The 23,966-nt window shown below is 42.6% G+C and overlaps 1 protein-coding gene across 2 annotated transcripts in view; it reads right to left on the bottom strand.

The window, feature by feature from the left end:
• The window catches only part of CCDC171 (coiled-coil domain containing 171), a 3,960,104-nt gene that overhangs the window by 328,039 nt on the left and 3,608,099 nt on the right, over window positions 1-23,966 (bottom strand). For both annotated transcript variants that reach the window (XM_044061288.1, XM_044061289.1), the window contains exon 24: window positions 18,395-18,547. In XM_044061288.1, the coding sequence (XP_043917223.1) occupies window positions 18,395-18,547 (153 nt within the window). The remainder of the gene's footprint in view (window positions 1-18,394; window positions 18,548-23,966) is intronic.

Here is a 23,966-nt window from a genome sequence, read left to right as displayed (position 1 = left end):
TTCATTAAATTAGTATTGTTTCAGTCTTTGATGTCAGCCAAAAGTGCTCTTCACAGCACCCACAATGTGTCCAGAATTTATTCCTTCTGCAATTCATATGGAGTTACATGTGTCAGTAACAAATCTAAGTATGACTGTAAATTCTTTTTTATAAGACCCATTACTCCTACTATTACTGGAACTGTCCGAGTATTCTTTTTCCACACTGCCCTCATTCTCCCTGCAAATCCTGGTAGTTTATGACTTTGTCTGTCTCTCTCTCTCTGTATGCAAAACACTGTAGTCACTGGGTGTAGCAATTTCAATGATCAATGTTACTTTTGCGTTCTTTTCCTGGACTACTGTATCTGTTTTTCTCCCATCTGTCTTTTGAACTGTTGGTAATGGGTGATCCCATGTGATATAAACTTCATCATTTTCAATAATGCTTTGTAACTCATGTTTCCAATGCTTCTCAGCTACTTCAATATTATAATATTTGCACAATCTCCAGTGCAACAGTCTTGCCACATTATTATGCCTTTCAGTATGCAGTCCTTCTGCCATTAGTGTTTCACACCCAGCAACAAGATGTGTGACTTTTACAAAACCTGCATTTGTTTGATGCTCCAACATGTTTAATGGACTTTGTGAGCCTATGTGTACCATACTCCATTATCCTGGGCCCGACAATATTAACCTTTCATATTTTGGCTTAAATTCACCTCTCCTTAACCATTCCTGCATTCGGTCCTGATCGACACGAGGTTCTTCCAGGAGTTTTCTGTACTTGCAACTCTATTTATGCATTTTTCACATTTCTTGCCTTTTCATCTGATCTTTCACCTTGTATTCTTTCTTTTGTTTTATGGCACATTCAGTTGCTGCCTAATTTTTATCTACTTCTGGATTGGTTTCCATTCCCTCTTGACACCAATATGTTTCTGCTAAACTAAGCAGGGAAATCATCTTAGACTTACTCTCCTCATGTTTTAAAACTTTCACTATGTTTGGATCTTGTGAGGTCAGCAGATATGTATGCAGTCCTACAACTGCAGACCTATATATGTAATCAGTTTTGAGGAGGCCCATACCTCCTTCAGAATGGCAAATATATAACATTGTTACACACTTATTTTTATAGATCAATAATTGTGTCTTTCGGCTTTTCCCGGTTAGGGGTCGCCACAGCAGTACTCCGGTCCGCTAATGATTGGTAGTTGATTTTTATGTGCCGAGTTACTAGCCCTGACGCACAACCTTCACGAAGGTACGCCCATTCATGCATGTCTCCACGAAGAAGAAGCTCTAGCTGAGAATCGAACCGGACAGCGTCTTACTGTGAGGCAACAATGCTACCGCAGCACCACCACCGCGGGTATTCAACTGATAAACATAAATCATTTTTCTTGTTTTCCTGTCCAACTTTTGGGGCCAGTCACCCCAGAACTGTAAGTTAGGACAGGAAGAGCATAATGGTTTATAGCCTGGACTTTGTTCCTAGATGTCACAGCTGTTGTCAACACTAATTTTAGTTTTATTGTTGATCCTTCATCATTTCCTAAATATTTATACACTCCCTCTTGCTCAAGTACTTTTATATCACATTCCTGTCACAGACTAATATTTTCTTGGTGCTGCAGCTTTCCAGCTTTAAAGGTTGCTTTTGCACATTTATCAAGGCTAAATGACATTCTTATATCATATGTGAAAGTTTGGACCACATGTAGTTGTGCTTTCAGTTCTTCATATGATGAACTATAGTTTTAAATCATTCACAAAAAGAACATGAGAAGTCTTTACACTTTGTTGTTTTCTGGGAGCCACACTGTAGCCATGACCTAATCTGTTAAGTGAACAGCTAAATGGTTTAAAGATAAGACAAAAGAGCAGTGGTGACAGAGTCACCCTGGAATATCCCCGTTTGAATTTTTATCCCTGGAATTGTAATTTGTCCTTTGTCATTGGTTAACTGCCATGTGGTTTGCCACTGTTTTATGGCTGCTGTAATGTAATCGACCAGTGTAGGGTGTATCTTATACATTTGTAAGCACTCTTTTATCCAGGAATGTGAGATGTTGTCAAATGCTTTTTTATAGTTTAACCATGTCATACTTAGATTCTTCTCCTTTTTACAGTTCTCCATTATGACTTTATTTAACAACAAATGATACTTAGTTCCATATGACTTTCTTTGGTTACCCTTTTGATCTATTGCCATGATTCTTCTAAATAACTATAAACTCTGTTGGCATCAATTCCATTGTATAGTATACATGTTGTTGGAAGACAAGTTACTGGTCTATATTTCTGGGATAGCTTGCAGGTTTCAATCTAAAGGAGGAGTGTTGTTTTTGCTGTTAACCAGGTTGGTGCTTGTTCGGGGTGGTCATACAAATAGTTCTTACTCGCTGCTAAATCTTCATTGACAGATGTTAATACTTTTAGCCAGAAGTTAGGTAGTTCATCTGGGACTGAGGTTTTCCATTTAGGAGCTTTTCTTAATTTCATTTCAGTTTCTCTGGCTGTTACTTCATCACATTTCATATCCTCTACATTTGAACTTCTTATTCTTTCACTTTTTCTATCCATTAGGCATCTTTGTTGTGTTCCACAGGATTTTCTTAGATTTTTCTCCAAAATGTGTCTATTTCTTCTTTTTTGGCGGTGTTTCAGTTCCTTTTGCCTTGTTTCCTGATTCTCTATAAACCTTTTTCGGTCATCAATAAATTGCTTATTTTGTACTTTTCCCTTATATTTATCTCATCTCTCCATCCAGACCCTTCTGTCAGTGTACTGTGTGGATGTCATCAGAATTAGTGACAGACTCATGGCAATCAGGCTCCAGCCTAATGATAGGGCAATACTTATAACCTTAGCCTATGCCCCACAGCAGGGTGGTGACAGTGAGGAAAATAATGCATTGAGACAGCAGTTGCAGGACATACTAGAAAAAGCAGAGCAACATGACTTGGTGTTTATCATGGGTGCCTTGAATGCAGATATAGGGATAGACAGAACAGGATATGAGGACTGCCAGGTTCCCCATGGGTGGAGCAACAAGAATAAAGGAGAGGCTACTATAGACTTCTGTCTGGGAAATGGCTTGACTGTATCAAACTCATGGTTCTGACAGAAACACAGTCACAAGATCACATACAAGAGTGGCTAACATACAACTCAGGTAGACTTCCTTCTAGTGCGAAAAGGACAATGGGGTAAAATCAGTGATTGCAAAGTCATCCTCATTTAAATACTTGACCCACAGCATCAATCACTGTTTGTCACAATCAACAGTAAGTAGTAGTCAGAAAATGTTCTAAGGTCAGCTGCTCTAGGGCTTCATCTGTCCTAGGCATGGGGTAAGCATCCGACTCTGTATGACTATTTAATTTCCTGTAGTCCAAACAAAGCCTGGTGCTGCCACCCTTCATTGGTACCAGCACAACTGGGAAGGCCCAGGGACTGCTGGACTCCTGAATTACCCCTAGTTCCAACATTTCCTGTATCTCCCCCCTCAGAGTCTGTTTGACTCTCTCAGGCACCCTATAAGGGGACTGATTAATAGGCCTTTGGGGTCCTGTATCCACATGGTGCTGCACCAGGTTGGTGGACCCTGGTTTCCCAGTGAACATGCCCCCAAACTCCTAACACTGCTCATATTTCTGGAACCTGGGTAGGAGATAGTTGCTGGGACATTGCTACCTCTTCCACTGAGGTGTCAGTCCGAGCCTTACTGAGGAGATCAGTCACCAGATCAACCCTCAGACTCCTCTTGCTATCCACTGTAAATACTGAGCACAATGACCTCACTATCATGGAAATGCGTCATCATGTTAACATGGTACAATTTGTGCCCCTGCCTAGCAGTTCTACCATGTAGTTAACATCACTGGCCTTCCTTACCATTTTGTAGGGTCCCTCCCAGGCTACCTGCAGCTTGCTGTGTCTGACATGAATGAGAACCATTACCTGCTGCCCTACAGCATACTCTCTAGCTTGAGCATTCCTGTCATACCAGACCCTTTTCTGCTGTTGGGTTTTTACCAGGTTCTCCTGGGCCAAGCCCATGAGTTCCCTGAGCCTTGTCCTGAGGTTTAAGACATATGCCACAACAGACTCCTTGTGGGATTCACACTCACCCTCTCACTCATCTCGAACCAAATCTAGAGATCCTCTTACCCTATGCCCATACAGCAACTCAAAGGGTGAAAAACCTGTGGATTCCTGGGGACCTCTCTGTAAGCAAACAACAGATGGGGCAGATATTTGTCCCAGTTCTTCTTAAACTGGTCTACAAATGCCTGTAGCATCATCTTTAGTGTAGAGTGTAACCTCTCAACAACACCATTAGTCTGGGGATGGTAAGCTGTGGTCTTTAGGTGATTCACCACACAGTGCTTCCACAGACAAGCCAGCACATCTGACATGAAATTGGCACCTCTGTCAGTCAGTATTTCTTTTGGAAAACCTACCCTGCTGAAAATTTCTAACAAAGCATTTGACACCTTTTCTGCCTCAATGGAGGACAAAGCCATCACCTCAGGGTATCTGGTAGCAAAATCTACTACCACTAGGATATGCTTTTTCCCTGTGAAACTTGGGGTATTCAGAGGCCCCACAATATCCATAGCTACCCACTGAAATTGCTCCTCAATCACAGGCAAAGGCATCAAAGGAACTTTCACCTCGTCTCCTGCCTTGCCTACCTTTTGGCACTGCTCACAGGTCTTGCAGTACCCTGTTACATCTCTGGAGATCCCAGGCCAATAGAAGTTCTGCATAACATGTCTCTATGTACATTTTATGCCCATTTGACCTGCAAAGGGAATATCATGGGCTATGGCTAGAAGTGCCAGATGGTAGGCTCTGGGCACTACCAACTGCTGTATTCTCTCACCCTCTAGCCCTCCTTCAGGGGTCCACTCTCTATACAGTAACCCTTTGTCCCAGTATACAGATTCCTCCTTCCCTTGAGAATCAGGTGCCTCACTAGCTACCTCCCTCATGCCTTGTAATATAGGGTCTAAGAGCTGAGCCTGTCTCATATCTCTCTTAGTAACCCTTCCTCCCCTTCCACAGGAAGTCTGGTATCCTCTGATGGCAGTGCCACACTGTCAGCCTGGGTACTACTACTTACCTCTGCCCTTGAAGTCACTCTGTCCAAGTGAACATCACTACTCACAAGCAGCTGTGGCTCACCCTCAGTCTCACTGCTACAGGGTAGCTCCCTCCCTGAAGTAACCACCTCAACCAGTCCTGTCTGCCAAGTGTGCTGTCTGTCTGGGTTTCCCCCAGGCAACCAGACTCACATGCTTGTCTCCAAGCCTGACTCCATGTAACTACATGAACACATGGTACTGCATTATCAAAATCATTCCCTATCAGGACAGCTGCAGGGATATCCTCAAACACACCTACATGCTGGCTTCCTTTTCCACCCTCCCAGTCAAGTTGAACCCTAGCAAAAGGTATTTGGAATGGGTCCCTCCTAAAGCTCTGACTGGACTAGACTGCCTAAGCAAGTAGTGCTCCTCTTTAACCATTGCAGGCTTCACAATGGTTAGGTAAGAGGTGGTGTCTCTCTTAGCAATGCCTCTTTCCCTTTCACTACGATAGGATATAACCTATTGTGGTAGTTTGGTACCCATGTTGTCTCAAGACAACTTACTGTTGACATTTTGTCATTGCCACTTACTGGCTCTCCTACCTTGCCTCCGAGGACATCTATATGTGACATGGCCCTACTGGTTGCATTTAAAACATTTAACCCTTGGTCATGGATGTGTACCTGGACTAGTGGCTTCCCCTGCCACTGGCAGACTCTGTTGGGGCAGTCTGGGCTGCCCACCATGGGTTCCCTTAGACCCATGAGCAGCACTGGGTGTCCCTTTCTTGTGCAGTGATGCCCTGCTTGCTGGGTATAGGTCTCCCTTCTTCCTCAACACATCTGCTGTAGTGTATTGTCTTATCAGCTAACCAGATTTTCATATCTTCAGGCAAAGTGCTAAGGGCTTGTTCACTCACCAAAAGCTCTGCCAGTCCTTCAAAAGTGGTGACCTGACATCCACTCATCCACCTATGAAAATAAGTGCATAGTTCAGCAATATATTCACACACACTTTCATCTGCCTTGCGTCTATGCTCATGAATCTTTTTCCTATAAGATTCAGGTACTAACTTAAAACATTCTAATGAACATATTTTGACTGCATTATAATTTAATCAATTGGTATCAGGCAGTTTAGAAATTGCAGTTACAGCTTTACCATGGAGTAAGGGGGTCAGGAACTATACCCAGAGCCCTTGGTCAACATTATACTGTTTACATACCCTCTCAAACATATGACTGAAACTATCAAAATTATCCGCCTCTGTAAACTGTGGAAGAATTTTACTGACCTTTGTTGTTTCAGGGCTTTAGTTACTCCTTTCCCTATTACCTCCATGACTCTGGCGAAGAGTCAGCATCTCCTTTTCATGTTATCTCTGCCTCTCCTTCTCCTCAGCTTCCAGGTATTGCAGTTTCTTTTCCTCAGCCTTCAGTCATTGCAGTTTCTCATTTTCCTCAGTCTTTAGATACCCCAGAGTCTCTCTGCTGCCTCTTTTTCCAAACACTTGGCCTCTAGCTCAAGTCTCTAACTCCAGATTGATTTTTACGTCCTCTAAGGAAAGGTTGAGCTGTCCATTTTCTGACAGTTGTACATCTATAAGGCCAGTCTGATTGTCCTACTGGTTGCTATTCTGTGATGCAGCTATGACTAAAGCTGCAGTCACGTTTGCTTTAGTCAGGTTGGCATGCACCAGTCCTTTAGCATGGCACATCTCAGCCAACTGGCTCCTTGTCAGCTTGCCATACTCCTCTGCTGACATGCTTGCCTGCTCTCCCTGACTAACTAAGCTAACAAAAAAAAAAAAAAAATTGTGATATCAACTCTGAATGTTCACTGCTTGGCTGATTGAGAGTACAAGCACCTTCAGTGAACACTGTACACAGGCTACAGGAATTCAATATCCACACCACTACAAGCCAGTTACTATCTGATGTGGCTAACTCACCACTGTCAACCAATTAATATGTGATGTGGCTATCCCACCACTACCAAACAATTCATATATGACGCCCGTGCACTGGCCCAGTAATCAAGGAGCCTCAATCCTCACCACTAGCACCAGTGAGGGACGTTCACTTTGGGAGGATGACAAGTACACACACAGTAAAGTATAATTTCCCTTAAGAGCACACAGAGATCACAGATAGTCTGGGGCTGGTTGTTTCTTCTTTCTCCAGATCCTCAATAAGACTCCCCACTGGCACAGCTATAAGGTTACGAACTCAGCTGAGGGGTCAAGCCAAGACTTACAGCACCCTCTCTGTCCAACCAGTGCTTTGTGCCCCTGCCCAAGTAGCTGACACACACACACTTTGAGGTCTGATTTATATACTGTACAAACGCGCACACACCTGGGGAAGGCTGGCACAGGTTTACTAGCTATGCCCCCTTCTGCTCAGACTATAAGATTGTTATCACTGCCACCAACCCCTACTTATCAGCTACATAAGGCCCATACAAAGGGTGACCAACCCTACTGTGTACTGTTACTATTATCCAAATGGTAAGTGTGACCAAGACTAAGGCTATTTAGGAGTGGCCTGTACAGTGTCACCAAATACATATGCAAGTACTCTCAGAGCTTAAATATGTATCACAAATATCAGCCACAAAAATAGATTTAATAATGAATAATAAAAGAAAGTACAGTTTTGTACCTACCATAAATGTAGATGTCCGATATATATGCAACTGCAGTCATAACATATGAGTTGTCCTGCCTCAGGCAGCCCTCGGTCGGCCGAATTCCAAAGTCTGGGTCCGGCGTCGGCTGGTGTCGCCTCCTCTCCGATGTCAGAGCGGCTGGAGTATAAAGGCATCGACCGACGCCATCTTCTTCAGTGTTTCTTGCCCCAGATGCCAGGTGCCCTCCTAGGAAGGCTAAATTTGGTGAATGGATAAACAATTCCAGACATGCACAACAGTAATAAACAGATACACCATAGAAGGTACCCCCAGCTAATAGGAAGGGGTAGTGGACCCATAAAGAAGGATGCAGAGGGGTAGGAGGGTGGGAAAATCCGACTGCAAGTTGCATATCTATCGGACATCTACATTTATGGTAGGTACAAAACTGTACTATGTCCTTCAAGAATGCAACTGCAGTCATAACATATGGGTTGAATACCATAGCCAAGCTGGGGGTGGATGGACCTAAGAAAGGGATGGTATAGCTAAAATGCCCTACAGGACTGCCGAAGCAAAGCCTGCTCGGGATCTGGAGTATAAGGGCAGGTTGTAGTGCTTGGTAAATGTATGCACGGAGCTCCATGTAGCAGCCTCTAGAATGTCCTTTGTAGCCACTCCTCTTAGGAAAGCTGTGGATGTGGCTATAGCTCTGGTGGAATGTGGCCTAATATTAGCTGGCACACCTTTTCCATGGAAAGACTAGCAGAATCTGATGCAGTGTCCAATCCATTTTGAAATTGTTTGTTTGGAGATTGCTTTTCCTTGTACTCCAGCAGCATAGGCTACAAACAGTTGGTCAGACTTTCTGGTGGCCTTAGTTCTGTCCAAGTAGTAACGCAGTTGCCTGTGTATGTCCAAAGTATGCAGCAATTTTTCCCCCCTGTTTTGCGGATTGGGGAAGAAAGCAGGCAGGTGAATAGCTTGGTTTAGAGATACCCTGGAAATTACTTTTGGCATGAATGTAGGATTGGTTCTTAGAGAAACTCTGTCCTGATGAAAAATGAGGAAGGGAGGTACTGCCATAAGTGCCTGTATCTCAGAGACTCTTCTTGCAGATGTGACTGCCAATAGGAAAACCGTTTTCCAAGATAGGAATTGCATTTCTGAAGTTGCTGCTGGCTCCAAAGGAGGAAGAGTTAATTTTTCCAAAACGAAATTGAGGTCCCATGCAGGTACTGGCTGTTTTCTGGGAGGTTTGATATTCTTTATCCCTCTTAGGAACTGTCTTAGCAAAGGATGTGAAAACACTGGTGGATCACAATTGTATTTTGCTGAGATTGCTGAGGTGTGAATCTTTATAGAAGAATATGAGAGTCCAGTATGAAACATTTCTGCCAAGTATTCCAATATCTGAGGTATACTTAGTAATGCTGTATCCTGACCCCTGTTGGCATTCCAGATGCTGAATCTCTTCCACTTGGCTGAATAGGTTTTTCTGGTGGAAGGTCTGCGTGCTTCCAGTAAGATCTCTTGAACTTTTTTGGAAAGAGAGTTAGCAGAAGGAGTCATGGTAACCTCCAGGCTGTCAGATGCAATGTCTTTAGGTTTTGATGGACAGTCCTGTAATTGTGTTGTGTTAGCAGCAGGGGCCATAGGGGCAGAGGCCACGGTTTGGTCCGAGATATGCTTAACAGCAATGGGTACCAGTGTTGCCTTGGCCAGTCTGGAGCTATCAGAATGCCTGTTGGTTGTTCTGCTTTGATCTTCAGTATCACCTTGGTCAGCAGAGGTAGAGGAGGTAATGCATAAACTTTTAGGGAATTCCAGCTGATGGAGAGAGCATCCGTTTTCCAGGCTAGAGGATGGTGGGTCCTTGTGCAGAACTTTTCCAGGTGATGATTCATGTGAGAAGCAAAGAGATCCACGTCCAGTCTTCCCCATGTCTTTGTTATTTGTGAGAAAATGTGAGGATGCAGCATCCATTCGTGTGGATCCAAGAAATTTCTGCTCAGCTTGTCCGCCAGTACATTGTCCTTGCCTGGCACAAACTGGGATTGCAAATGTATCTTCAGACTCAGGGATTTTTCCCAGAGAATCATTGTTAGTCTGCAGAGGGGATAAGAATGAGTGCCTCCCTGCTTGTTTATATACCACATGACAGTGGTGTTGTCTGTCCTTATTAGCAAATGTCCTTGTTGTAGTGATTTTTCGAAAGTCTCGATTGCATGTATCACTGCCAACATCTCTTTTTGGTTTATGTGCAGATGTCTTTCCCTTGGTGTCCATAGACCTTGAATGCATCTGCCCTCCATGTGCGCCCCCCATCCATGATCTGAGGCGTCTGTTGTAATCATTTGACCTGCTTGAGGTCTGTTGAAGGACATGCCTTTGTTTAACTGACTTGCTTGAGCCCACCACAGAAATTCTTTTTGCAGACATGGGATGAGTGGGATTACGTCCTCTAGGCTTTGGCTGTGTTGGGACCATAAGCTTTTTAAGTACCATTGCAGCTTTCTCATATGAAGTCTTGCCAAAGGTATCAGAAGAATGCAAGATGCCATGAACCCCAGGGCCTGCAGGATTTTCCTTGCAGTCAGCTGGGAGAGCTTTGCTAGGCCTTTGAAGTACTCTGTTAACTGCTGTTGTTTCTCCTCTGTGAGGTAGGCCATTTGTGTTTCTGTGTCCAGTTTGGCTCCTAGGAAAATAATCTGTTGGGATGGTAGTAGTCTTGACTTTTGAATGTTGACTGTGTATCCCAAGGCCTGCAGTAGTTGAATGACGTAGTCCAAGTTTGCTATTAAGGTTTGTTTGTTGTCTGCTTGTATGAGGCAGTCGTCCAGGTAGGGGTATATTTGAATCCCCTGGAGTCTGCAGTGTGCCACTACTGATGCCAGGCATTTCGTGAACACTCTGGGCGCAGTAGATAAGCCAAACGGCAATGCTGAGAATTGATAATGCTCTGTCCCTGCAAGAAATCTGAGGTATCTTCTGCAGCTTTGTCTGATTGGGACATGCAGGTATGCCTCCTTGAGGTCCAGAGTGACCAGCCAAGACCCCTTGCCCAGCATGGGAAGGAGTTGCTGCAACGTCAGCATTTTGAACTTTGGCACAATGAGAAAAGTATTTAGAGTAGACAAGTCCAGTATAGGCCTCCATTTGTTTTCTTTTCTTGGAACAAGGAACAGTCTTGAGTAAAATCCCTGGCCTTGTTCCTGAGGAGGAACCCTCTCTATTGCTTTTATATTTAACAGCTTTGAGACTTGAGTGAGTGCCTCTGCCCTTTGATGATGTGGCAGGTTTGGCATGCCTTGTCTTATTGGTAAAGTATGGAAGTGGAATCTGTAACCCTTGTCTATTAAATCCAGAATCCAGTTGTCCTTGGTTAAGATATGCCAGTTTTTTGAGAATAAGGATAATTTTCCGCCCAAAGGTGCTTCTCTTTGAGCCTTTGTAGGCGGAATGAAAGTCAAGTCATTGTGATTGTCCTTGTGGTGCAGCAGGGCTGCCTGCGCCACTTCTTTGATTTGGAGGTTGCCATTGGCGGCCCCTGTAGGATCCTCGGTATTGCCCTCTACCTCGGGCACACCTGCTTTTTCCCCTTTGAAACTTGTCAGAGTCTGGGAAGGACCAATTCTTTGAAGGCCAGTTTCTGCTAAACCTGGGAGGCTGAACCTGGAGGAAATCCTTGACTGTCTGTACTGACTTAGCTTTTTCCTCAATGGATTTCAACACATCTTGTGCATTAGCACCACAAAGCTTCTGTTTTTCCAGAGATGCATCAAGTAGCTTTACTTTAACATGGTCTGGAAATGGCTGATCTTTTAACCAAGCATGTCTACGTATCACAGCCCCAGTCATAGCTGCCCTACATGAAGCCTCCAATGCATCATAACCACACTGAAGAAAATGATTGTTAACCTGCTGAGTGTTATGTATATGATCCTGCAACACTGGAGTCAGAGAAAACATCATCCAAAACATCTATAACTGGAGGAATAGCTAAAGGTCTGTGCTGGGGAAGCTTGAGGAAGATACGAAGCCTTTTCCTGGAATCAGAGAATTCCTGACCCTGCCATTTAAAATGTTCCCTCATAGAATGCAGGACTTCACCAAACGAGAAGTCCTCTGGAGGGGAGGCACAGGGAATTGATTCCTCAGCATCGGAGTCCTCATAGGCCTGGAAGGATTCTTCTTGGGTATCTGAATGCTCAGAATCCCCAGAGGCTTCATCTGAAGAGAGGTTGTCAGCCTGCTCAGTTCTGGGCCTTTTCTCTGCAGGTGGCTGAGAACCTCTGTCAGGGTGATGCTGAGACCCCCTGATAAGAGAAATAACATCTGCAGCAAGAGACATGATCTGTTTATCAGAAGAAGGGGCCTGAGCAGCAGGTTTAGGATGGGCCTTGGTCTGGCTGGCGGCCTTAGCACGTACAAAGGCCTTGATAGACATGGATACAGGAGGCCTTGCAGCCCCACGTGCAGGAGTAACCTTGTCTACGGGAATGGTGTCGGGTAGATCCAGAACTTCGGTTTCCGGAGGAAAATCAACAACCGGCACCGGAGAGGTCTCCGAGACCAAAGGGCATGTTAACGCTGTGTCGTCGGCCTGGAGCGGTTGAATCACCGCTTCCGAAGGGACCGAAGCACTAGCGGAGGATTTAGGAGTAACATCGGTTGTGGACGCGGGCCGAGGATATCGGTCCCGGTCCTTTCGTTTTTTGGCAGATTGAGTTGTCGGTAGATCCGACGGCATAATATATGCGAAAGATTCACCGCAAAAGTCTTCGGCAAATTCTGCCCGGCGCCTGAGAGTGCGCTTATTAAAGCAAGCACAGGCAGCACAGGCCGAGACATCGTGGTCTGGGTCCAGGCAAGGAAGGCAGTAAGAATGGAAGTCCTTATGAGGTATTTGTTTACCACAAGACAAACAATTATTAACTTTCTCAATTTGTTCTGACATCAGCTGAGGCAAGAAAAAATGTTCCCCAACGGGGTACTTAGCTTTTAGATGACTTTGGTACTGAAAACACAGGAGCTGACCGACCGGCACTTGCGAACTGCTTCTGCTTCGTGCACCGCGTGGCAAGAAAGACTGAAGAAGATGGCGTCAGCCGATGCCTTTATACTCCAGCCACTCTGACGTCGGAGAGGAGGCGACACCAGCCGACGCCGGACCCAGACTTTGGAATTCGGCCGACCGAGGGCTGCCTGAGGCAGGACAATCCATATGTTATGACTGCAGTTGCATTCTTGAAGGACATCAAGACAATACTCAACACAGTAACTGCAGAGTTCAGAATCACAGGAAATATTTTAAAAGAGCACTGCAGGACAGTCTCAAATAAATAAATACAGAAAACAGTTAAACTAATTTTTACTATATTACTATCTATATCTAAGCGGGATTACTGTACCCTAGTTACTTACAATTAGCAAGGCAAGTGCTGATGAGAGGATGTTTTCAGGTCCAAGACAAGATACAAAATGCCCATTCTTTCTCTGAGACCGTTCTTAAATTAATAATCAACATTACGGATGGGTTAGCTCGGATGACATCACTCTGTCACCTGACTTCAGTCGTAGGCTAAACAGATACTTACAATTTAACACCTCTGTGTCAAAAATACATGTCTCGTGTGCAGCTGCTAGGAAGTCACAGAGCAATAAAAATACTTTTACATTTGAAACCTAGTAATTATTTCTGTTTCAAGACAATAGGAAAACCTCTAGCTCTAAGCATTGTGTCTGCTTGCTGCACTAAAACACTTGACATTGACATTTCAACTTATTTTCTTGAAGTTTTGCAAGTTAACTCTGCATGTTCCAGCTTCTACTAATAAAACATACATTTGCATAGTATATAGTTTATATACATTTCTGTTCTTTTCCAGTAGGGTACACTGTGGTTACATTCTTGAAGCTCAGTACATAACATACAGTTCAACACACACTTCTGCACCAGTAGTTTAATATACACATAACATATAGTTCTCTTACATTTGTAAGACAAGCATATGGATCATATTAATATTCACAAATGACACACAACTATCCACAAAATTCCAGATACCTAGGCTGGCAGTGTTACAGGCATATATACAATGCTACTGGTTCAATGAAATTTATGTCTGTATATTGAATTATGCTCATATTATTTTGCTGAAAACACTAATTTGTATCTGTGCCTTTCTGTACTATCTGCAATGACTCCATTACTATGCAGACTTCTTAAAATACTACTGAATGACTTTTCTATACCATGTATAAACTTTTACAAAACATCTTTATTCATTAGACCATGCATGCACTTTTAAAATGCTGTTTTTCTACACTATTCAGTAGACTATGAAAACACTAGTAATTTTTTTTTTCTACAGTATGTATAAACCTTTATTTATTGAGCATCACTTGGAGGTTTTCACCCCGTCCTCGGCACCTTGTTGGACAAATGCAATAAACAAACATAATCAGGAGTAATGCAATTGGACTGGGAGAGTCATCCACTTCAAGTGATTTGGACAGCAGAGAAGGAGGGACAAACTGCATGATGCTTTAATGTCTTCCACAGTCTTATGAGGAACTTACATCCTTGTTCAAGTGATATGGACATTACAGAAGGGGGCAAAACTGTGGAAAGTTTTAATGCCCTCCACAGTCTTGTGAGGAAATTACTTTCTTATTTTGGGTTTGGCTAAGCATGGAAAGGGAATAAATAGGAAGAGAGGGAATATATAGGTCCCCCACATTAATAAGAGTGTGCTTCTTTGTCAAGAGGTCATCCACCAAATCCTAAGAGGAGTGGCTGATCAGAATGTTCCCTTTGAAATGGGTCTCCAATACAGATCTTTTGAGCTTCTCCTTCAGACAGGAAAATCACATCCAAGTCATACCATTCAGCTACACCCTGGGCTTGTACACCTTAGCTACAGGGTCAATACAACTGAAACTGCAAACAATTACATGGACACTCAATCCTGAAGCCATAAGTGAAATCTTAACCATTTCTTCCTTGAGCCACTAGTCAGACAGAAAGGAAAGCTCTTCCATTGTCTGGTCTACAAGGAAGGAATAGAAACATCTCTCCATCAAAATGTCGGGACTCCAAATGCTGAGCCTTGACAAGCCAAAAAAAGATAAAAATGCAAGAGAAGAGTAACCATCGAATATCATTCTCTCTCTTAAACTTATTTTGTGTAGAGCGCAACACCCCCCCCCCCCCCGGCACTTACAGATATGGGAGGCAAGCCTCTGAATTTGTATATACCAACTCTGTGATCACCATATCTCTGAGAAATGGAAATATTCCAAGAAATAGCAACCTCAGATTTGGCATTTGTAACTCTATATTTTTGGCCATTAAGTCTCCACATCTCGGGAATCAGCAAAGAAGGTCCCGAGATTTTAAACAGTTACCAACAGAAACTGAATCAATGAGGTTTAGCAGATGCACAGTATAGCTTTTGAAAACACCTGTTTAGAGATTTAGACTCCCTGGTTGGTGGGAAATGCTGAGGTACCTGGGCCCTGTGCTGGATCACAGAAATCATAAAATAATCAGCCCTGGGATGCCTAGTTAGGAATTAGCTCTACTTACTCAGGATCTCATAAAGAGTGTTTTAGGGGTCCTATGTTGGGCCAAAGAGATTCTGCAGGAGTCAGCCCAGGAAAGTTTTGTCAGGAACTTAAGCCAGTCAATTACAGGTTTGGAAAGAGTGCCTGCCTTCCTTAGGACTTCCAAAAAAAAAAAAAAAAAAAAAACAAAAAGTAGTTCCAGCTCACAAAAATGGCATAATTTATTACTGGCTTCATGGAATGCATGACCTTGGGCTCCTCCTTCTTATCTAGAACACTGTCGGTCATTTCTGAAAATCGGAATGGGGTAAAAGTTGCGCCACACCTCATCAGCCGCATGTTTCTACAAAGCAAGGGCTTTTTGGGTGAGAAATGTAGTGGGGGGAAGTTATCATTCCCATCTGTCTCTGAGAAAATGGGCTGAGTCCTCAGACTATTCAGAGAAACGTTAAGTGGAAGTCGTTCTTCCAAAACCCTTCTTTGCTACAGAGGTGAGCTCAAGTACAGTCCCATAAGGCAATATGTGTGCAAATGACATGTTCCAGATGTCACAAGGTTATGTCAGGCCTCTGTTAGAACCAACACCAGCATCAAGGTATGTTGCCTGAGTGACTGCTGCCTCATCTGTGATTCAAACTCTTTCCACAACTGAAACATCTGTTTAATATTGAAGGTCTGAAATGTAAGCTCTAGTGTAGAAAGACCCAGCAAAACTCCCTGGCCTGGCCTTTAAGATCATGCTGGGATCAAGTTCTCAGTCTGAAATACTCCTAAACTCCAGTGAGATAAGTCTGGAGATCACTTCTCAGATCAGGCTGGTTGTCAGAGAGTTCCACATCATCAGTCAGTGGATGAGCATCACATATACCCTGAAAAGCACTTCTAGGATGGTAGCTGGAGATGCACCTCCTCTGTGCCCCCATTATCTGTCAAAGCAGGAGATATGTTAGGTAGAAGCCTTATTAATTGAGGGTGAGCTCACATCCAGGGACTGGAGGGACTTTTTTAAAAGAAAGATTTACCTTAAGGAAAGATTAGCCATGGCCTACTCTCCAACTAAAAACCCTTGTGGTAGTGCTCAGTCTGAGACTTGGAGCTGCAGGTGGGAGCCTCCTCCCAATCCCTGCATAATGAACCTTAAACCACCACCCTCCTTGTCATGAGGTAGGAAAGAAGTTCCCCCTCTGACATCTGTGGATAGCAGGGCTGAACTGCTGGCACTTATCTCAGTGCTTCAAAACGTGTTCCTCCATGAGAGAATAAAGGCAAACCAATGCCATTGCTGGTCTTGGCGGGTAATATTATGGCACGTGGATACTTGGTTTATTTTCCCCAAGTCACCATATGTTGGAACACTTTGACAATGTGAATTAACACTGACAGCTGTATTCTATGAGCAGAAGAAAAGAATTGTCAGGCTTAGGGGCTGGGTACAATTTTACAGCCTGCATGTGACATCATGAACTATGTTACCATAGGGATTATTTGTCCCCAAGTGCGGGAGCTACAGAAAAAAAGTTCCACATTGTAAATGGTGAAAGAATCAACACAAATGTTGTTCCATCAAGGAAGGTATCCAATCTTAGAACAACTTCCTTTGCATACAGAGTTTTACCCAGTTACCAAAGATACATTTGGAAGGAATGCATAAATGTTGTGACCAGGATCCAGGCTCATACCAGCATAGTGAAAATGATTAAGTTTTAGACTAAAGTACTGGTGAAAATACAGAAAAGATTCAGAGATTGACAAATAATAGTGGCTTGTCAAAAGACATATTGCTGAATAAATTAGGAGAAATATGCTTAACTTACTCCCAACTGTTTAATTTACTCTTGAGATGTACTGCAACCATGAAGCAGGATACAACACATGGTAGTGGAGAAGAACTTCCTACAACCAATAATAAAACTATTTAACTGAATATGAAACAATTGCAATTTATGCAGTCTCTGGACAGCACAACAAATGTGCTTCCAATCTTTCCTATCCTAAGGTGAAGTATGAAAGTAACAAACAAGAAAGGTTTCCTTTGTTTCTTATAAACCATTAAGACACTAACCTAAGTGCCTGTAGCAGAAATTCCATACAGAGGGAAGAAACTGTGGTGAAAAGGGGGCAATCTGCTATAAGGACTGTTTTTCTCATCATTGTGTCAGAACTAGAATAATTACAACAATAATCCGAAGTCAATGAAGGAAGAAAAGAATGAACACATGGACCACTGACACAGATGGTCTTATTATGCAGACACCATTTCAAGTCATTAGTACCCAAAATATGCAACTGATGTTTTTTTTTTTGTTTGTTTTTTTTATTTATCAGAAAAGTGCATACAAATACTGCCCAAGATCTTTGAGCTGCCTTTAAGGTTCTTGTTTTCACTAAGGGTGATAAGTTCACTACATTTCCATGATTAATTCCTCTCACTGAGATTAAAGTTTTCCACTGGATCTTTCCTCATCAGCATTAACTTACAGTTTCTCTGTAGCTGACAGCTTTCCACATCATTCCAGGTGAAGAGTAACATGAAACCTCAACAAAGGCAAATTACCCTGTGACTAGACTGCACAGTGCTTGTGTACCACACAGTATTTTCAACTTCAACTGCCCTGGTACAATAAACTTTAACTTTTATATCATCAACCCACTGACAGTTGCCCTTGTGCTTTAATGCCCTTCTTCAATCAATATATATGTATTTGCGGGTTCTAGTGCTAATTTATATTACTACGAATCATATTAAGGTGATAAAGAAGACCAAGAAAGCACATCAGTTCATTAATAATGGCTGTCAAATAACTGCAGCAAATGAGATCCCTTTCACTAAATATGCACACATCTAAGAGCGTGCATATAACATTTATTTCATATTTGTCCATGGAAGATTCTGTAGTAAAAAATGCCAAGCATCTGTTTTTCTTTAAGTGCCTTTTGTATTTTCCTTTGGGGAAATCATCAGTTACCCTAACAACTTTATATAAAATCTCATTGAAATGTCTTATTTAATTAAGGACAACATGTCTCTATAATAATAATAATAATAATAATAATAATAATAAAAAAAAATCACAGAAGTAGATAAAAATACCATATCATCTTACTTGATGTGCTCCCATACTTTCACGAAGGCATGCTGTTTGGAGTTCAGATTTTAAGGCTATAATGTGCTTCTGATGAGAAACAAGTTCCATTTCAAGTGTGGAAATTCTGCTGCTCACTAACTTGTAGATGTCCATGAAGCTGCAGATCATATTCTTTAAAAAATGAAATATAAATAATGAACTATGTATTCTTTTAAAAGTATTACTGCAAAAAAAAAAAAATCTCCAGACGTACAATATAACACATAGTAAAAAGCTGCAGATGCTGATGAGAAAATTCTCGTCCTCATTAATCACCTTATTACAAAATAAATAAATTAGCATTTTAATATTATATATATACTATTTATAACTGGCATACCCTGGCAAATCGATAGCACTATATAATCCAGTCTAGTGAAAATGTCATGGCCAAACAGGTATGAAAATAATGACTCATGCAATGAAGAGGATAAAAATAGAACAAACTCGGGAACTAAACACGCCACAAAACTTTAATAAAAACAATAAAATAAGATGAAATAAATGAACAGTTCACAGTATGATAAAGCGCTTTTCGTCTAGTCCTTGACTAGACTTCTTCAGATAAAATGTGTGCAACTCCTTTGCCTAAAATACTTCTTCCTTATTCCTTTTCCTAATTAATTGACTGATTAGTTTCACCAGCATAGTAAATCAAGTGCCTGTTTGCCAGATACTCACCATAAAGTGATCTAATACAAGGAAAAATCATACATCAGTACCTGAACTCATGCATGTAAAACCATGAATATATAAAATATATATATATAAGACTGCATAAATGTAAATAAATATATAAACACAATTACTACAGTTTTGAATAACATGAAAATTGTTCCAAATTATATCAACTGACCGTACTGTAGAATTTGACCAGTACACCTAAAAGGTGAGATCACCATTAAAGAAGGTCCACCATAAGCCCAGATGATTATACTGCTTATTTGGGCGTAGTGGTGGTGCCAGAAACCATGTCTTAAACCCTGTCTAAACATCCACCAACTGAGTTCTTAGATCATAAAAGTTAGTGGGTTCAACACCAAGGCTTGTAAAGGTCTCATAGCATTGGTTTATGCCCAATCCATATAAAAGTTAAAAAATGATAAAAGATCATGAAAAATATGACTCCTAGAATTTACCCTATAGTTATCTGGTTATGTTTTTTAATCTAAGACACTGGATGGAATACATTTCATTAAGCCCTGGAAAATGGCATGCATCCAAGGGTATTTGCCACATTAGTTCTAATCTCTCCAATAGTGAGGACCTTGGTCCACCCCTAAGATCTTTTTTAATGTGATCAATTACCCTAAATTTAAATGTGAGTGGGGTTTAGCTTGATATGATTAGCCAAAGCATTTTCAGTTTTCTCTTTTCTGATGTTATAAATTTGCTCAAAAACCCGTTCCCTTAATTTACGGTCCCTCTTCCCAATATAAAAGACAGTACATACCTGGCATTGAGTTAAATAGACCACAAAGGTGGAGTTACAGTTGAACCTTCCAGATGTTGTACTACATATCTCACAAAGCCAGTGTGCCAAACAGTCACAGCCCTTAAGACTAAACAACACACCTGATACACAAGTAATAGGTGACTCTATCGTCAGGCACACTGACGTCCCGCTCACCAGGCTGAACAAGGAGAGGGTCATGGTGAGCAGCCTGTCGGGCGCTAGGATCCGCCACATAACACAAGCACTCAGGTCACTCCAAGGCAAGTACAAATATGACTCAGTCATTGTCCATGCTGGTGTGAATGACCTGAGACGTACCTCCCTGGACTACATGAAAAGAGACATAAAGGAGCTCTCTGAGCATGTAGCCCAGGCTGGTATGACCCTGACCTTGAGTAGCATCTTACCCTCACCAAGAATGATGCCACAATATGAAGACAAGATGATCAATTTCAACAATTGGCTTAAGTACTGGTGTCATTCAAAGGGGACCCAATGCCTGTCAGCTTGGGATGATATGCTCGACAAGCCACGATGCTTCGCTAGGGACGGCTTGCACCTGTCACCCCTGGGCTGGATATTGGCAAAGGCTCTTGCTACCCCCATAGTGCCTTTTTTAGGCAAGGCTCAAAAGACAAACCCACCTCCATAGGTATCACAAGGGATAAGAAACTAAGAGTAATGCTACTCAACGCCAGAAGTCTAAAACTCAAGATGCACGCACTCGAAACTCTCCTTAGCATGGAGAACATCGATATCTGTGCAGTAACAGAAACCTGGTTCAGGGCTCCCGAGAGCACCCCAGCACTACCAGGTTATACCTCATACCATGCTTTTCGGCCCCAAAACTTGGACCGAACCACAAAAGGAGGGGGAGTATCAATATTCATCAAAGATAACCACACCACCAGGTTGGTGGCAAAGCACGAAGCATCAGAGACTATCCATGTGCAACTAACAGTGGGTAAAACTGCCTTCCAGTTTATAGCCTGCTACAGACCACCCTCCCAAACCCAGGAACCCCACTCGGCCTTCCTGAGAACACTGGAAAATATGAAGGTCTCTCCAAACACCATTATATTGGGCGACTTCAACTACCCAAACATAGACTGGGAGCATTACTCTAGCTCCAACACTCTAGCCCAAAGGTTCCTAGAATTTATAAACTCAAATGCTATGGAACAACTTGTTACCACTCCCACAAGAGGGGAAAACATACTGGACCTGATCATCACCAACATGGGGACTCTATGCTCCAGACCAGAAGTGTATCCCTCACTGGTAAGATCAGACCATAAACTAATCTCACTGGATATTCACATCCCGACCCCACCCCCTGCCAAGAAAACCACAGTGAAAAACTTCTCTAAAGAAAATTTCACACTCCTCAAAACTGAGGTGGAATCCTTCAAAGTCCCCGGGCCTGTGGAAAATACGGGCCAGACCGCAGAATCCTTTATAAACGCATTCTATGAACACCTTCAGGAATGCATGGATCATGCGATCCCAAATAAAACCAAGACCCAATCCTCCAAAGGCAGACGTCCTGTCTGGTGGACCCCAGCCATAAACAAACTATACAATAGAAGGAGGAAGCTACTAAATGATAGAGCAAAATCCCAAAAAGGGAAGGCATCACTGATCAGTATTAGCAAAAAACTACGGGCACACATAAAATTGTCTAAGGCCAGCTTCGAGAGAAAAATTGCACAGGACACTAAGGATAATCGCAAGGCTTTCTTTAGTTATGTTAGGAACCTGGGTGGTAATTCCCAGATATGCTCAGAATTAGTCCAAAATGACAAAAAATACACCGAACCCACAGACATTGCCAACATCCTAGCTGACAGGTTCAGCGCAAACTTCTCCACCCCCTCCCCACCAAAAGGGCAAATATCTATCCCAGCAGAGTGCTGTCCCCCTGACATCTCAGATGCTCAGGTAAGAGCCGCCCTCTCCAAAGCAAAAAAACACAGCATCAATGGGACCAGACGGTGTCCCAGGCTGCATCCTACATGAACTCCAAGAAGAGCTAAACCCAAACATAAAACTACTGTTCAATCTCAGCCTTACTACAGAATATGTGCCCAAAGAGTGGCGTACAGCAACAGTGGTCCCTCTCCATAAAGGTGGTGCCTCAACGGATCCTGGAAACTATCGCCCCATAAGCCTGACTAGCTTGGTCTGAAAAGCTATGGAAAGGATCATCATGGACCTCATAAATAAAGATATTGGGGACCTACAAACACTGGATCCTACCCAGTTCGGCTTTGTTAAGGGCAGATCCTGCCTCTTAAACCTGGTTGATTTCTTTGAAACAGTCACCAAGGCCATTGACGAGGGGAAGGTGGTCCACACAGCCTACCTGGACTCACCAGCTTAAATATAAACCTCTATGTCACTAGATGGATTGCAAACTGGCTCAAGGACAGAACCCACATGGTTAGAATTGCTGGAGCCATGTCAGACTCCAAACCAGTTACAAGTGGTGTCCCACAAGGCTCAGTCCTGGGACCTTCTCTTGTTCGGTATATATTTTTCGGAGGTACAGGCCAACACGGAAGGACTGTGGCTGACCAAGTTCGCAGATGACTGCAAACTGGGTGCCATAATCGACTCTCCAGCCGACACAAGCATCCTCCAAAAGGGCCTCATAGAAACAGCCAACTGGTGCCAGAGCCATGGCCTCAAGCTAAATGCCAAAAAGTGTATAGTCATCCCCTTTGGCAAAAACAAAGTGCCCACAAATTACCACATAGGTGGTAATCCATTAAGTACGGAAGAAGTAATTAGGGACCTGGGGACCCAAGTTGATAGCAATCTCTCATTTGACAACCACGTGGCCAAAGTGGTTTGAAAAACATTTTATATAGCCCACCTAATCATGAAGGGATTCACATCTAGATCAGGGAGGTCATCGTGCCTCTTTACTCATCCCTCATCAGGTCCATAATTGAGTACAATGCCCCTTTTGGGATGTACCTTACCAGACACCTGCAGCAACTGGAAAGACTCCAAAAGTACCTCACCAAGAGGATCAAAGGGCTCAAACAGATGCCATATGCTGCCCGGTTAAAGAAACTCCAGCTCTACTCAGTGGCATACCGCCTGCTCAGAGGCGATCTGTGCCTGATGTATAAAGCCATGTCCAACCCGGAATTAATGGACATGCTGCACCTCAGAAAATCCAAATCCCATCGAGCTACGCTCGAGAGACTTGAACCTCAGCACTGAAATAAATAGGACATGCTGGAGGGACAGATTCATAACCCAGAGGCTCCCTTCACTCTGGAATAAAATCCCAGTCCAGGTTAGGCAGAGTCCCTCATTGACTCTCTTCAAGAGGAATCGTGATGAGTGGATGGGAGATCATAGGTTTACCCCGGGTATCACTTCTGTGTCACTGTTAGAGGCACAGTATACTAACCTCGAAAAAGGGCATAGCAAAATAAATTTAAAATGGGTGGCGAAAGCCAAACACATTCTGGCTAGGCTTATAAATGCCCTAGAGCAGATAGCCTAGTATGAACCTATGAACCTATAGCATCTATCCCTGATGTTGAAGTTGGAACCAATGTCCATAACCTTACAATAATTGCATGATTTACACCTAGTCATACCAGGGTATCCGACTAGATTCATATTCCGAGTTTCTAGTAGATTCTTCAAGTTACTCCCTCTCCTAAATGTAAAAGAAGGGACGGTCCCCAATTTCATTCGAAGACTTTGATCGTTGTTATATAAATTCCAGTTTTTCTTGACTATAGCTTGTATGTTTTTACTATCCATGCTAAAAGTTATAATGAAATTTATAGTATGAATCTAGTCAGATACCCTGGTATGACGCGAGTAGTCTTTTATTTTTTAATATTCAGTGGGGTTTTTTTTTTTTTTGCAAAAGTACATTTTTGATAAATGCACTTTCACGAAAGTGTGTTCAGTGGTTTTGTTTGATGGAGAGTCCTAGATCCATACACACACACACACACATATATATATATATATATATATATATGTATATATATAAACTTCACATGCTTTTTGAGTATCCCTGGTTGGAAAAATAACCTGAGATGTATTGCACCGTGATAATGT

This window comes from Protopterus annectens, chromosome 2.part0 (genome assembly GCF_019279795.1).
Source record: "Protopterus annectens isolate FY-2018-M chromosome 2.part0, PAN1.0, whole genome shotgun sequence".
In the NCBI taxonomy this organism is placed as follows: Eukaryota; Metazoa; Chordata; order Ceratodontiformes; family Protopteridae; genus Protopterus; species Protopterus annectens.
This window is presented reverse-complemented; position numbering and strand designations above follow the sequence as displayed.